The sequence below is a fragment of the Pteropus vampyrus genome, unplaced genomic scaffold (assembly GCF_000151845.1).
Source record: "Pteropus vampyrus isolate Shadow unplaced genomic scaffold, Pvam_2.0 Scaffold201, whole genome shotgun sequence".
NCBI lineage: Eukaryota > Metazoa > Chordata > Mammalia > Chiroptera > Pteropodidae > Pteropus > Pteropus vampyrus.
Genome location: NW_011888982.1, coordinates 2,771,792 through 2,789,405, shown reverse-complemented (window position 1 = coordinate 2,789,405; position 17,614 = coordinate 2,771,792). Strand labels below are relative to the sequence as shown.

At 33.3% G+C, this 17,614-nt stretch overlaps 1 protein-coding gene across 1 annotated transcript in view; it reads left to right on the top strand.

The window, feature by feature from the left end:
- The window catches only part of LOC105300086 (peroxidasin-like protein), a 519,573-nt gene that overhangs the window by 415,257 nt on the left and 86,702 nt on the right, over positions 1–17,614 (top strand). Inside the window, 1 exon segment of the mRNA XM_023537816.1 lies at positions 2,864–2,886. Coding sequence (XP_023393584.1) covers positions 2,864–2,886 — 23 coding nt within the window.

Sequence of the window (17,614 nt, the reverse complement as noted above, 5' to 3'; positions counted from 1 at the left end):
TTTTTTTTTTTTCATTTTCATTTGCAACAGATATCTTTTTTCATCCCTTTACTTTCAGTTTGCGTGTGTCTTTTGATGTGAAGGGGGTCTCTTGAAGACAGTATATATATGGATCTTGTTTTTTTATTCATTCACCTTCCTTATGTTTTAAGTGGAACATTTAATCCATTTACATTTCAAGTAATTATTAACAGCTACAAAGTTATTTTCATTTTATTATTCACATTTATGTTCTTCTCAATGCCTTCACCTTTTCTGCTTAAAGAAGTCCCTTTAAAATTTATTGTAATACTGGCTTAGTGGCAATGAATTTCTTTAGGTTTTTCTTGTCTTGGAAGCTTTTTAACTCACTTTCAATTTTAATTGACAGCCTTGCTAGGTAGGGTAATCTTGGTTGTAGGTACTCGCTTCATGTCCCTGAATAATATTTCATGCCAGTTTCTTCAGGCCAGAAAAGTTTTTATTGATAAATCAGCTGACAATTTTTTGGGAGCTTCCTTATAGGTAACTAACTGCTTTTCTCTTACTGTTTTAAGATTCTCTCTTTGTCTTAAACGTTGTCATTTTCGTTTTGATGTTTCTTGGTGTGAGTCTGTTTGGGTTCATTTTGTTTGGGACTCTCTTCATTTGAACTTGTATGTCTATTTCCTTCACCAGGTTAGAAAAAAAATTCAGTCATGATTTCGTCAAATAGATTCTCAATCTCTTGTTCTTTTTATTCTCCTTCTGGTACCCCTGTGATGCAAATGTTTTTACATTTGATGTTGTCCAAGAGGACCCTTAAAGTATTCTTATTTTTTTTATTCTCTTTTCTCAACGCTATTGCGATTGGGTGTTTTCTGCTATCTTGTCTTCCAAACTGCTGGTTCAATCCCATCTTCATGTAATCTGTTGATTCCTTCTAGTATATTCTTCATTTCAGTTTTTGAATTCTTTGTTTCTAACAAATCATTTCTTATGCTTTCTATGTCCTTTTTCATGCTTACTATTTCTTTATTGATGTTCTCACTGAGATTATCTATTCTTCTAAGTTCACTGAGCATCCTTAAAATTAGGGTTTTGAACTCTATATCTGGTAGGTTGCTTGCCTCCATTTCATTTGGTCTTTTTCTAGAGTTTTGTCTTGTTCTTTCATTTGGAACATGTTTCTTTGTGTTCTCACTTTGGCTGCCTCTGTGTGTTTGTTTTTATGTTATAGGTAGATCTGCTATGTCTCCTGTCTTAACCAGGCAGTTTATATGGTAGGTGCCCTGTGTGTCCCAGTGGCACAATCTCTTTGATCACCTGTACCAGGTGCTCCAGGAATGTCCCTTTTTGGGGTTGTGTGTGCTCTCTTATTGTTATTGAGCCTTGATTGTTGTTGGCATGTCAATGGGTGGGACTGACTCTCAGGCTTACTTACTGTGAGGACTGGCCACAACCGCAGCGTGTGAGCATCTGTGTTGGAGGTGACTGCAGTAAGTGGGACTTGCTCCAGCAGGCTCGTGTGCCTTTTGAGGCCACCCTTTAGGTGTGCCACTTGTGAGGCTGATCAGGTGGTGCTCATTTATTGTTCAATTCACTTCAGTAAGATTGGGTAAGTACTTTGGATTCTCCTCAAGGCCCTCACAGCATAGAGTCTGAGGGACACACACACTACATAATTCTGTTGTGTGACATATGGAGCAACAGGATCCAGAGATCGGGATGAATTTCTTTGAGAATGTGGTGTGAAAACTGGGTCCTAAAAGAATAGTGGCAGTTATCTGTGAAAGACCATAATCTGAGAGAGGATGGACAGAGGTTATTTAAGATTTTAAAAATATAGAAAATACCTGTTACCAGTGTCAGTGTGATAAGCATGAGAAACTAAAAGCTATCAGTCATGCTGGCTTATAGAATGTGCTGCACAAAAGAGTCTAATCCTTGAAGAAGCAACAGACTCATTCCACTCCAAGGACATTAAGTCTTATGGGGGTGGCAAAAGTTCAGAAATAACAGAAGTAAAACTACTGAATCATCAAAGTAGTAATTAGTAAAAGTTCATTGTGCACACACCAAAAAGTTTGTAATCTGGGGATACTCAAACCAAAACATGGCATGAGGATATTATAAAGCAGCTTATGTAGTAGGAAAGGAATAACTGTTTTCTCTTCACAAGAATAGGTTATAATATTAGAATTTTCAGTAGTTATCTTATGTCAACTTTGGGAAACAGTTGAAGATTTGCTTCTGATCTCCTAAGGCATAAGCAAGAAAAGACCCAAGTCAGAGTCGTCTTGCAAAATAATCTAAAGCTTTGCTGTGTGACTAAAATGGTTTTGTCTGTCCAGGAAATTTTCAAGGTTGGTTTCTTTTATTTTTTAATTTATTTTTATTATTGTTTTTAAATTTCAGCAGGAGAAACCGACTCTTTTTTCCTAGGTGACATTGTATATAGAGACTTGATAGATAAAGGAGGTAACTACAGGAGTCTGGAAGAAGCAGGTGGGTAGTTTTTGACCCCATGGTTTCTGCTCACTTCACTTCTCGTGGACCCAAACCCAAAGCCTTTTTGAGAAGTCTTTGTAAAATGCACAGGGTTTTTTCTTCCTTTTGTACCAAAAGCTGCAGGCAATTTGGGGGATATTTTTGGACAAAAGCATTTTATTTCTTACAGTTGTTTTAGTTAAAGGCCGTATGAAAATGAATTATTCTTTCTTTATAGGATTACTTTTGCTCTAAAAAATCATACCATTTTTATTTTTTGCAAAACATATAGAGAGCAGAATGTGAAAATTAATTATCCATGGAATAGCGAACATAAATTCTCAGAGAGAGAGAAGTCATTTAAAAGCTATTTCTGAATTATCTTTTGAAAATGGAATGTGTGTATTTTTTGTAGATGTGGTTACTTTTAGTTCTTGGGTAAGCACGTTTGTCACCCATTATCACAGATTGCCTCAGTTTTTTTTAAAGAATAGCTTATAATTCATCAACTGTGTAATTTCTATTCAGTATATACACCTATCTCATAGCTGCTTCATTTGATAATATAATAAAACAAACAAACAAACAAAACAAATACTTAGTTTCCCCCCTCTACCATTAGATACCATGAGGTCATTCTCTGCAATGATACCCTCTCAACAACTTGCGCCATTTGTCTCTGATTTCCTGCCATCTCAGTGCGTTTGGCCACTTTTCTCATAACTTGGCCTTCCTTCTGCAGGATCTCTAACTCTCATTCTTCTAAATGTTTCTTGACTTTTTCATATTTGTACTTGCCTCAAAGGACCTTTCATCAACATTATCCCTTAAGTTTTACTATATAGTTCATAGGTGTAGAAGCAGCAATTTTAGTTGCTGTAAAACAGTGATTTTTATTTTTAACCATTTCATATAAGACCATTTTACAACTCTGATAGAAGCTATGAATCTTTTTTTTTTTTTTTTTTTTGCAGAAAAACACAATAAAACTACATACCTAAAATTCTGCATATATTTTAGAGGCACCATATATACTCTTCTTTCAATGATTTAACAAATATGTATTTTGCACCTATATTTATTTAGCATGCCTTTTCTCCCCAGGGCTTACCAAGCATACAAAATAGGTGCTCTTCCACTTTGTATTTCCAAACAGCTTCTCTCTTAACCAAAAAGTAGGCCCCAAATTTAAAACTACTATTAGTTCTTATTTCTTGCTCAACTATTCTTGTCTTCTATCCCTTTTGGAGGAAACAATTTTATTTTTTTAGTTGCAGAAGGATACTGGACTGTTTTAATATAACCAGGCTTCCAGACGACCAGTATTTTCTCCCCACTTCTTAATTCTGCTTCTTTCTGTTCAGGATTTATTTCTCTTTCTCCTTCAGCTCTCCTACCTTTTGTTTTATATATATGGTACACTAAAGATGACTCTGCCAGAGATCCCAAGTACTCCACAGTCTTTCATGGTATAGCTAACACTAGAGTACTGAGCAGCATATTTTTTCTAAACAATAATTTGATAAGTGTATTATATTGTACCATTACACCAAGTCATATTGTTTGATTTTAAATGCCATTTTTAGAGCCTTCTCTGTTCTGGTCATTTTTATTTCATCATGTTTCTGCCTTTCTAGAAAAAATATTAGTTTAATGATGAGATACCAAGAGTATGTCCTCTGTGTTAACAGATAATTTTCTAATTTTTCTTTGAATCCCCAGAACTAAACACAGGGCAGAACACAATAGAACAGCTCAATAGACACTATATAATTTATTAGGGGAAATGTGATCCACCTGGTGAGGTTCATTTTAGTTCCCCAATGGCCCTGGATTTGAAAACTATTCTGTTTGAAACCCTTGATCAGATATATATATATATTTTTTTTTTATGAAAACTAGGTTTTTATACTTATCCATACCAATTTATTTTTTCATCAAAATTTGAGACTTCAATCAACTAAGGTGTATTAAAATTTCATATACAAAAATATTACAATAGAGAAATGTAATTCTTGCATTACCTTAATGCCAATTTCAAAAAAAGAAAATTAAAAACAGTCTAATATGTAGCCCTGTGACAAGGAAAATACATGAATGAGCTAATAAAAAGTGAAAAGAAGCTAATTAAAAATCAGTTGTCAGTCATTTATCCCCAAAGATCCAGTTCTTAGGAGACATTCAGTGCCATTCAGTTAGAACAGAATGCAAAATAATCATTCAACACTTAATTAATGACATTTAATTTTCTATGAGTTTTGTGTATTATATAGTGGTGAGTCTTAACAACTGGGTTTTAGAAATAAGCATATACATATATATATGTATATATCCTTTTTTTGCAGAATCTCCTTTTATTCCTACTTTCAAAAATTAATGCTATGTTAGATTATTTTACAATTATAACTCAACCAAAGGAATTTACACTATATTATACTATTATACTGTCTATATATTGTACTATAACTTAATTATTCCTGGTTATATACAATATAAAATTATAATATTTTATAGAAAACTTTGGAATGAACAAAATGTATGCTCTATTTTATTTTTAAATGCCATCTAACAAAAAAGTATATAAGCAAATATAATTTAATGTATTTTGTCTAAATCATCAAAATCTGACAAAACTAAAATTAAATTTTAATTATTGTATATTTTAATATTGTAAAAGTAACATGCAATACAATGTACACATTTTAAGTATTCAATGAGATGACTTTGACTGGTATCATACCTGTGTATCATTACCCCCACGAAGACAAAGTGATTTAATCACTCCAGAAACTTACATTATGTTCTTCATAGTTAACCTTCCTACCCAAGTCTTCCCTAGCTACCACAGATTAGATCTCTATTATTATGTATTCATTTTGCTCATTCTAGGATTTCATATAAATGGAATATATAATAACTTGTGTACTCTTTTAAGCTTGGCTTGTTTTGCTCACCATGTTTTTAAAATTTACCTAATATATCAGATGTATTGATAAGTGATATATTTTTTTGTTAATTGTGAGTAGTATTGTTTGTATAAATGTACAAATCTTTGTTTATTCATTCACCTGACATGGCCATTTGAGTTGTTTCTAGTTTTTATCTATTCCGAATAATGCTGCTGTGAGAGTTTTTTTTGTGGACTTAAGAATCCATTTCTTTTTTTAAATAAAAACCTAGCAGTACAATTTCTAGTTTACTTGGTGACTCTATGTTTTCTTGTTCTTCAGGTTGGATATTTTCTATTAATTTCTTTTTTAAGTTAACTGCCTTTTTTTTCTGCCATTTTTAATCTCTTCTTGCATACATCAAGTGAAATTTTTACCTCAATCATACTGGTTCTAGAATTTACATTTTTATATTTTCTAATTTCTGTTGACATTTGCTTAGATATTAACTTATTAAAATATATTTTATTTAATTTTTGAATACATTTATAATAATTATTTTAATGTTCTTTTCTGATCAATTCACCACCACAGTCATATGTTGATTACTCTTGACTGTTTTCTTATATGGACCACATTTTTTTTATTTCTTTACCTGTCTTGTAACATTTAAATTCATATTAATAACTGTGATTTCACCTTGGACTTGTATAGGCTTTGCTTTATCCTTTGTCTGAGTGGAAATGTGGAAAACCCAATGTGTTACCTAAGACCTACTGACCTGATGAGACCAACCTCCAAGTTCTGCCTCCCACACACATCTTGGCAAGGCTTAGTTTTAGTTCCTGTTAGAGTATGTTTTATCCTTATAAAGATAGAACTTATCCTATCTTGGTGTTAGTGTGTTGTTACTTGAGATGTGTGTCTGGAGTGTTATGAAAATGTTAAAGCAATCTTCCTTCTGATTCATCCCACTGTGGTTGTTGTTCGCTATAAGACAGAGAATCCCTCCTGCTCAGGTGTCAGCCAGTCCTTCCCAAACACTGGGAGGACACTCAAGTCAGCATCTGCTCCTTTCCCCACTATGTTCCAGCTGCTCCAGCTGCTCCAACTGCTCTGAACTCTAGTGGGGACCCCTTGCCCTGGTTGGATTGTAGCACCCTGTGTGGTGGTTGGGAAAATTTCCACCAAGTAGAAAGTTGGCCCATTGTCACAGGTTTCTCTTTTCTTAGGTTTCTTAGTTTTATGCTACATATTATCCAATGTTTGGAAATCATGCATTCATTTTATTTGTCCTCTTTTATGGTTGTTTATAATGAAAGAACTAGTTTCTCTTTGCAGTTACAATACCGTATCCAGAAACAGAATTTAACATTCATTGTAAATTATGGTTTTGTTTCCTACAGTTTTAGTCCTAGTGCAATTGTTTAAACAAAAAGTTTCACCTTCCTTAATTAAGTCTATATTTTAGGTTTTCTTTTACTTCCACTCAAATTTTTTACAGCAGCTTTTTATATGTCTTTCTATACTACACTCCTTTCTTCTTACAGAATCAGATTTATTACAAGGTATTGATTAGAGTATATCACTTCTGCTTAAAAATATTATAGGATTTTCTCCTTCCTATTAGGTTAAATATATATTTATTACTATATTATATATCCATATTTATTGTTATTATTATTATTATTTTATATATATATAGTACTTGGGAACAAATCCCTTCAGACTTCAGACTCTGGTCCTAATCTAATGTTTCAGCCATATTTATCACTTTCCAATCCAAACTCAATGCTTTAACTACACTGTTATTCACTTTTCTCCTTTTCCTAGAGATGCTATAATCTTTCCCAACTTTATGCCTTTGAAAGCTATTCCTTCTGCCTGGAAAGCATTTCTTTTTTTAATCTACTTGGTTAAGACTTCCTGAGTCTTCCAGACCCAAATCAAAATTTTATAATTTTGTTTATCCCTGAAGAGAAATCTTCGCACTTTGTACTAATTTATATGAAAATGCTTCTTATTGTAATTGTTTTATATGTTCAACTTTTCCATTCAAATGTGAACATTCTGGAGAAAAATAGCAAATCTCCTTAAACTTTCTCTTTCATGTCTAACAATGCTTTGTTCTTAGTAAATAATTTGCTAAATAAGCAAAAGATTAAAGAATGGATTTCATAATTTTAAATTTTATTTTGTTTTTGTTTTTGAGGTATGTTCATTCTTTTTGCTTTGGATTAGGAATTTGGACTATGTAAATCATTAGCATTTTTAATATATCTTAACAGAGAATAAGAAACTTAACAACTACAAAATAGCTTTACGGCCACCCAGGTGCTGTAGGCATAAAAAATTTTAAAAAATAAAGGATTGTAAGCTGACAAGGTCCTTGCAATCTGTGAGGTCAACCAAGGGTTGCCTCACCTAATAAACAAACAAACAAACAATAAATAAATAAATAGTAAATAAATAAATAAATAAAACTTTAAAAGTAGAAGTGTAACTTATTTTTGATTTTAATATGAATACAAGAATTGGAACTTATTTGAAACCTATTTTTATTTAAGTAATTAAAATTTGAATTTTTAGCCGGCAAGCTTAACTTTTTCTTATTTCATAAGGACTTACTGACCATGAACAGTCCCCAGCAGAGAATCACTTTTAAGACAGTAGTAGAGCAAAGTGTTTTATCAACTTTTTATTTATTAGCCTAAATTCTTAATAAGACATTTTGGTTTAGTATCAGACCTGATGCACATGGGTTTATACATGACACATCTCTGAAGATCACCTTAGAATGACTATGGCAAAAACATTCATTAAAATATTTTTAAAAATAGATAATCTATAATAAAGTCCTTGTACCTAATATCTTGACTAATGTGCAAATGAGTTACTCATTAACATATTATTTTCTTTCAGCTTTATGTCTACATGTATCTAGGCCTCTTAGGTCTCATTCATCAGTGAGTCATGTGGGGATACAGACAGCTTTACACTTTGGTGAAGAAGGTCTCTGGGGACAGAGGGTTTTCCCATGTCCCTGTGTCACACAGAGAGCACTCATCTTGGAACACTCATGCAACGCCTGCAACAACACTGTCAATGGGAGTCTGTACATAGAATCTGCCTTGACAGGTGGAAAGGAAAAAAAATGCAGTTGAGCAATCTCAATCACAGATCAAACATAAATGAATCCTACATTCAGGTTCCCTGTCAAGTCTATTTCTTTTTTCTTGGAACCAGCTGAAGCTGATTTCCCCTACTGTGACTCTGTTTATTGCCAATCTATAGAACTCATTTATTTCTCAGACAAGTGGAGCTAAGATCCATTAGTGTCAGTACCTATAGCAAGAGCATATATAGCCATAATTTGCTATAATCTTCCCTCATAAAACTAAGAAAGGAGTAGTGGGTAGCTATAGAATTGTATTATGACAGTCTCATTATCCGATGACATTATGCTGGTGATTTAAAGGGTTGGGCTAACTGTACTGAGAGTCAATTGAAGTAAATATGAGTCTCTCATTAGACAGTAATAATTTTTTTAGAGTTTTGCAAAGCTATTTTTCTCTGCTAAAAAATAAAAAAGAAAGCAACAACATCTCATCTTTTTTTGTGATAGCTTCTACCATTCTTGTTTCCTCAGTCATTCCACAGCATTTTCTCTCCTTAGGAACCAGGTTATATAATATATTTCAACCCTCAACATTCTCTTTTATATATTGTCAACTTTTATTTTTTAATTAAACATACTCTTTTTTAAAAAAATTATGATTATTTTTCTGTTCTGTAATTTTCTTAATGCCCTTTTTTCTAATTTCTTAACTTCAGTAAATCTTTTCTAAAATACTTCCTTCTACAATGACTTAGCTTTTGTTTGCATCCATGCATTGATCTTTTCAATATCATATCAATTCCACAAATATTTATTAAGCACTGTTATTTACAAACTAGGATTTGAAAACAGCACTGATGAATTAGATGCCATTCCTGCATTAAATAATCTCTAAACTGTAATTTGAAAGAATTTGTTAAACTTTGTTTCAGTTATCATGAAGGCTGTTTTGCCCAGCATGTGGAACAGTGTTTCCAAAGTCAGGAAAGGGTCCAGGGTTGCAGGACCTGAAGCTTATACATATATACATTTTAAAACACATGTGACCACATAGAGACATTGTAGGGTCTTTCTAGGGCCTTGTGTGTGGCCTTGGTGTTTCAGGCTCTGAAGAATTACCTTCATTTGTTCCATGGTAAATCTTCCTCTGAGTAATTACTTGGTAACTAGACTTACCCACCACCGGTATGTTCCCTTGTCCAAGCACATGTCTATTGGGATTGCCGGCTATACTGCAACTTTGTAATGTGAGAGGCTGGCATAAATCGACCATTGTACCTATTTGTTTGGGTCAGCTCCAATTAACACCTGGGGTCCCTCTGAAAAGAATAAGTAAGTGATCAAGAGAAAGAGGACCAATCCCTTGGGGAGCTCCTTGGAAAGCCAAAGACTTGCAGGTATATGTGACCATAGAACTAGGGCCATATACCCCACGACCATAGGACTAGGGCCATAAACCCCAGGGCATTTTTGAGAGTGAAAAACAGCACTATGAATGCAAAAACTTCATAGTCAATGTGAATACCCTTCAAGCCAGACTCTAACACAGAGTTTGGCTAACTATATATAGCCTAAAGGCTGGTCACCTGTTCTTATAAATATTTTTATTGTTACACAGACACACCTATTCATTTACATATTATCTATCGTTACTTTCCCATTATAATGGTAGAGTTGAGTAGTTTTGATAAAGATTATAAGGCCTGAAAAAGCAAAAAAAATTACTATCCATTTTTTAAGAACAAGGTTGCTGATGTCTGCTCTGATAGAATAAAAGGATAAAGAAGAATTTTATTCTTTGATAAATTATTGCAATTTATCTCAAGACTTGGGAACGATGCTGTTCATCTTCGGACTTAAAATTTTCTAATATTAAAATAAGACACTCACCTATCAAAAGTCCCTAAATGGAAATCATATCTTTTTTGTTACTCTTTTAAATTTAATGAATTTTAAGACAATTTAATATATGCTTTTATTCATAACTAAACTGAAGTCATACATAACTATGCATTAGTTTCCTGTGACTGCTGCAACAAATTACCACAAACATGGCAACTTAAACAACATAAATTAATCATCTAACAGTTCTACAGGTCAGAAGTCTGAAATATATCCCACTGGACTAAAATCATCATGACCCTTTCTGGAGGATCCAGGGGAAAATCTATTTCCTTGCCTTTCTAGCTTCTAGCGGCTACCTGCTTGCATTCCTCGGCTTGTGGCCCCTTCTTCCATCTTCAGAGCCAGAGAAGGTGGTTGAGTTTCTCATTTCACATTGTTCTGACACTCTTCTGTAGTCAAATCTCCCTCTGTCTGACTCTTCTGTCTCTCATTTCTACTTTTAAGGGCCCATATGATTACTTGGGCCCACACAGACAATCTGTCATGACCTTCCCATCTCAATATCTTTAACTTAATCACATTTTCAAAGCCTTTTTAGCTGTTAGTTTACATATTCACAGGTTCCAGAGTTAACACATGCACCTCTTTGGGTTGCAAAGGGTGCATAACCACTATGCAAAACTAATCATTACCAATATCTTTTTTTTTCTCTTTTCTTTTAATTGTTGTTGGTGGAATTTTGCCTTTATTTTATAACAGGAGATTGTGAGAAACATAATATAACACATAGGAATAAAAGCTCTCTCTGATTTTTTTCTCACTGCATAGCCTTCTGCAAGCTTTCATAGTCTCATATTCCTCATCTTTAAAATGAGAATAATAATAGTAAGTTTATTGACAAGATTAAGTTATTTATGGCACGCCAAAAAGTAAATGTAACAAGAGTGTTTGACACATAAGAAGCTCCCAGTAAATACCAGCTAGGTCTGTGTACAAATTAGAATGCCAAGTTTAAATGAATCTGCTTTAGCTTCCAGTTGTTAGTAGTGTCAATGTGTTGATTCAGAAAAATTAAAGAAAAACATTCTTTAAGTAAAGCTGGAGAGAATCTGTCTCCATGATAACAAGGTTCTTCTTTTCTCTTTATGGCACCATGACATTCACATGAACAGTTTATTCTAGATTAAAAACAAAGACGATTGGCTTTAAATTATGCAAACATCATAGTAGCTTATGTGTAACTCAGTGTTTTCTTTTGCTAACAAAATACATATCAGAATGGCTGTCAGAATAATCTCACTTGTATAATTTCTAATTTACTCTTTGTATTAAATTATTGAGGAACTTTGATATAGTATATATAATAAAATTGTTATAATTTTAATGAAATTATTAAATAATAAAATTATTATTATTATTAATTAATAAAATTATTAAGTTTATGACCAGCAAACGATTTCTCCTAACCTCGCAATAGAAAGCACACTATCGTCACTGCTGAAAAACAGTGCTTTATGCCATGTAATGGGGTCAGTTGGTTGCCTCACCAAACACATAAAAATCCTAGGAGATGTTGAATCTACATCTTGTTGGCTGGAACTCAGGAAAGTTGATGTGGTTTTCTGTTTTAGTGGATGGAGAAAGTAATTATAACTTTTATCATGCAAAGGTAATAAATATACAAAAAATATTCTTAAGTCCTTGATATGTTATGGAAAATAAATTTGTTAATTAATATTTATTCTTACCTGATCCATCATCAATATGAGGAAAGTGGAGATTAACAAAAGCATAGGACTAGTAATAGAACCTGGGTTCTTTTCTAGGTTCATAATAACTGACTTCTTTTATCAATACATTCATTAACTTATTTTCTATTTTTAACTAAATAAAATAATATTTTAAAATACAATTTAAATATGTAAACACATTATACCATATTTAATATTAGTATGTTTTTTTTTTGTTATTCTTACCTATTCCATTATTGGAAAATATGACATAAAAGCAACTTTAAAAAGTATGGCATGTTTCATAAAAAATTTGACGAACAGTTTCTTTTTGGTGACAGTTTGATGTCAAGAGATTTTTTGAGAAATAACCATTTCAGTAAATTAAACTTCTTTTTTTGTTAAATGTTGAAAACTATTGAATAAAAAATATAAAAAATAGTCTTAAACATATCAAATTGAAAACAAAGGATGATTTTTATATGTCAGAAAGGATAAAGAAATGAAAAGTTGATGAGAAATTAATAGCTAATGTTGTCTTGGCTCAAGCATTATTATACATACTGGTTGTATGAATCAGAAGTTGGAATTTTAATACCTGTACAGAGTAGTCATGGCTTTCAGCCTGTCAGAGGTAGAGGGCTGAAACAGAATTTCTTGCATAAAGGCTGCCTCATATCTTCAAGGGATAAAAGGAATCAGAAAGAGGGCATTAGAAATTCCTATATTATGAAAGAGGAATTAGCAAGACCATTTCTTGACTAAAAAGCAAGGACTGACATGCAAATAAAACAGAAGCTTTATAAAATTTTTATCTAAGCCTATGTTACACAAGAAGCAATTGAATTTACTCAAACATTGTGGTTCTGGAAAGACAAACTGATACATTATCATGAAAATTTCTCTGGAACACGTTAAACCACTAACATCCTGGCAGAAGCTACTGTGAAATCACCATATAGGCATACTTCCACAAACCAGTATGCATGGAAAACCACAGGAAAGACAAAACATATTCCCAGGAAGTTCTCTCTTTCACACATACACACAAGTTAAATAACAATTGAGTAAATAAATTAATAGCCACAAGATATTCAGCAATGAGAAATAATGAAAAGCAGTAAAACAAAACAAAGAAGGAACTGGGATGCAAAATCAAGAGAGATCAGAATGATATGAAAGATAATATAAAATAAGTACATTTAAATAATTTAATAAGTAAAAAAATGGCTAGAAACCATGTTAAAAGAAAAGGGAAATATAAGAAATACAGATATTTAAAAAAAAATAACAAGATTTTAAGACATCATATACAGAATTAAAATTACCATTTCAATAGATACATTAAACAGAAAATTAGAATAAAACTTCATAAACTGGGAGGGAGGAAAAACAATGGCATAGATGATAGAGGCTCTGTTCATCCCTCTGGCGACCAAATCAAAGTTGTAATGAAAACAAGGAGCAGCAGCAAGGAAAATCGCCTGGGATCTTGATGAACACAACTAGGGAGAAATCCAAGAAATCATCCCGCAATGGCAGAAGGTAGGATGGAGCAAAGACTCTGGGCTGCCCGGTCTCAAGCTGCTGAGTGAGGGGGAGGCTGTGGCAACAACAGCGGCAGACGCATCTTAAAGGGGCCGTGTCTGCGATGGACTTTGGGGTGATGGACCTGCTCGCTCTGAGCACCAGTGCTGATTCAGCTGTGCGCAGGGGGCACCAGGGACTTACAGGGAGACACTGAGTTGTCAGAGTGAGGATCGAGGGGAGACTCACTCTGTGATTCTCTACTTCAGAGAATCAGGGGATTCCCTGAAACCTCACCTCCCCCAACTCGTGACCCCACCCAAGCCACATCCAGGTGTATCCTCAGTGAGTCAGGTGCTCCTTGCTGAGTAGTGCCTTGGTGTCTGGTGTGGCCTTTTGAGGCAACTATAAGCACAGCATCTGTGGATTGCTTGCTGAATCTTAACAGGTGGCCCCGGAAGTGTAGAGGCTTGGGCTAATTTCGGCCTTCAGCTGAACCTCTTTCAGGACTGTGCCACTGGACACCTACTACACAAATCTACACTAATAAGACCGAGAGACTCAGGAGCTTTCCTTAGTACATAGAAATAAACACGAAAAGGCAGGCAAAATGGGAAGACAAAGAAGCAGAAACAATATGAGAGAACAGAATAGAGATCCAGAAATAATAGAGTCAAGTAATCTAACAGATGCACAGTTCAAAACACCAGTTATAAAGATGCTCAGTGAATTTTTGAGAAGTGCAGATAAATTCAGTGAGAACTTCAACAAAGATAAAAAAGATAAAAATGGAAATGGAAATTATAAAAGGGAACCACTCTGAAATGAAGAACACATTATCTGAGATGAGAAGTATATTAAATGGAATGAACAAAGGAATAAACAAAATGAATAGAGAAAAGTATCAAATGCCCTATCTAGAGGATGAGATAGACAAAGACACACAATCAGAAAGGTAAGAGATAAGATGTCAAGACTATAAAAATAATTTAAGGAGGAAAAGGGACACTATTACGGGTTCAAATATTTGTCTGATTGCATAACTGAAGAAAATCAAGATGTTGAACAGCTGTTTGAAGAAATAATGATGGAAAACTTTCCTAACCTAGTGAAGGAAATGGACATGAAACCCCAGAGGATTCCAAAAATCAGGGATCCAAAGAGGCCCACACCAAGACACATCATAATTCAAATGCCGAAGGTTAAATACAAAGAAAGAATATTAAAAGCAGCAAAGAAAAGTAGATAGTTACCTATAAGAGAACACTAACAAAACTGGCAGCTGATTTCTCAAAATAAACTATGCAAGACAGAAGGGTTTGGCAAAAATATTCGACAGGATGAAGACCCAGGATCTACAACCAGGAATAATTTATCCAGCAAAGCTATCATTTAGAGTTGAAGGACAATTAAAGAGCTTCCCAGACAAAAATAAGCTAAAGGAATTTTTCACCACCAAGCCAGTATTACAGGAAATGTTGGAGGGACTTCTTTAAGAAGAAAAAAATATATATGTATAAAAAAAAAGAATAAAGAATGGTAACAACTACATTTCTATCAATAACTACCTTAAATGGAAAAGAATTAGTGTTCCAACCAAAAGATAGAGTGGCTGAAAGGATAAGAAAACAAGACCCCTACATAGGAAAAGGAACGAGATAGAAAAAGATATTGCTTTGATGTATCTAGAAGGTATTTAAGTCAGACAGAGAAAGATAAACACCATATGATTTCACTTGTATGCAGAATCTAAGGAATGAAAAGAACTAATCGAAAGCAGACTCATAAATTTAGTGGACAGTTTGGTGACAGACAGAGGGGAGGGGATTTGGGGAGGCTTAGAGAATGGGATGAAGGGTTAAAGAAGTACAAATTAGTAGCTGATGGATGGTCATAGGGATGGAGAGCACAGCATAGGGAATGCAGTTAGCAGTAATACATTGGCTAGGTGGAGGGTGAGGGGAGGGAGGGAGCAATTGGGAGGATCATTTTACAAATGATATAGATGTGTAACTAATGTATTGTAAACTTGAAACTAATTAAAATAAATTTAAAAAATTCATGAACTGGAAGATTAATCTCAAGAAAACACTCACATGTAGTACTGATGGATAATAAAAGTAAATCATAAGGGATAGTAAGAGAACTGGAGAAAAGACTGAAAATATCAAATATTTACAAACATTCCAAAAAGTAGAGAAAGGAATGCAAGAAAGACACAATTTGAAGAGTTAATAGTAGAAGAGTTACAAAATTGAAGAGACTTGAGTTTTCAAATTTAACGATCAGAGCCAGTGTTAGCGTTCCCATCTACTGACTATCCAACCTATGAAAAAGAACAAGCCTGTATATCTGAGGCATGTATAGTCAAAATAGGCTAGGTTATGCTAATCAACCACCACAAATCTCACAGGCTGAACATAGCAGGAATTTATTTCTCACTTATAAGTATCTAACTGAGGTTGGAAGAATAAATGTAAAAACAAATTGATAAAGTAGAAAGTTGAAAACCATGACTAATATATCCAAGAGCTGGAAATAATAAAAACATAAAGAGTAGAAGTTCTAACAAATTGCTACTTGTATTTTTATGAAAATAATTTTGACAATCTTATTAATCAATAATTTTCTAATTAGTCTTAGGATAATAGGAAGACCAATTTCAAATTAGAGCCTATAGAAATTTGAAATAATCAAAGAATTGCTTTTAAAGTCTCTGGGCCCTAAGTAGGCAAATTCAAATCGTAAAGAACATATTGTATTATAGAATGCATAAAGAGATATGCTTCATGATTAAGGAGAGATAATTTCAGGTATATAAGACTGAGTCGGTAAAATCAAATGATCACAGTAGAACATCTAATTATAAAACCCATACAATCATCCCAGAATATGCCAAAATGATATCTGGTAAAAATTGAACACACATTCAAGATGAAAGAAATAATAACAGCCACAACAATACTAACAATAACAACAATGACACAATTATTAGTATTCTGGGAATAAAAAATTTTTTTTTAAAATTTTTTTACCATTTTATTCATCTATTTATTCAATCAGTAATTAAGTTAATAAGTATTTATTAAATATCTACCCTGTCTTAGCTATTTGCTTAATTTTAGGCATACAGGCAATATTGTAATGAATAATGAAACACTAGCTTAGAACAGAAAATAACTAGCTATTGTGAAGCCAGTTGCCACCTCTTATATCTGTGACAAACACTGCTACACTCTCACAGGACTCTTTCTCACTGATGTGCTCACAGAATTCTTCTTAACATGGCTCTCTTGGCAACTAGCAGTTACATTTGATTGGAACACCAGATAAAAACTGCTCATAATGCTTCACTAGAGCTCTTCCAATCTGGAAACCAAAGATGACTTTATTACTATTAGCTAATACTGCTTTTGAATTTCAATGCAATGCCTCATATTGGGTCAAGTAAGTGAATAGAGATACAAAATAGAGACTGCTTATTCTCATAATTTGAGAATTTTAGCCATTTTAGAGTGTTGTGTTCAAGGGAGAATTGTAAGAGGAAGTAAAGGTTTAAAATGTATAGTGTCATAGTTCGTGGTGGTTGGTCGGGTAAGTACAGACTATGGGTTTTATTTGCTCTGTGAAGTAGGAGCATAGTTCATCTGTGAATATGAAAAGGTAGAACAGTGAGACATTAGATGTGGGTGGAAAATATCTGAAATAGTAATAGAGTAGAATGGAAGAGATTCAAAGTACCAAACCAAAATTGTTTTGCAGTTTTGGAGACACAAATGAAATTTATAAATCAAACGTTCACAACCGATATTAAATAGGACAATAAAAATAAAATGCCTATTATAGCTGGCATGTAGAAAAGATTATCTCATCTATATCTATCATCTATCTCTTTTCAATCAATTGATTATCAATCTTTCTTTTAACTACTATATTGACATATAGAGCATTACTTCAGAGACTTAGAAGAAATATCCAAACATTTTTGTCAAATGCCTTGAATTTCACCAATGAGTTCCTTTGTTTGTTATCTCTTGATTATATCAATAACACAGTAT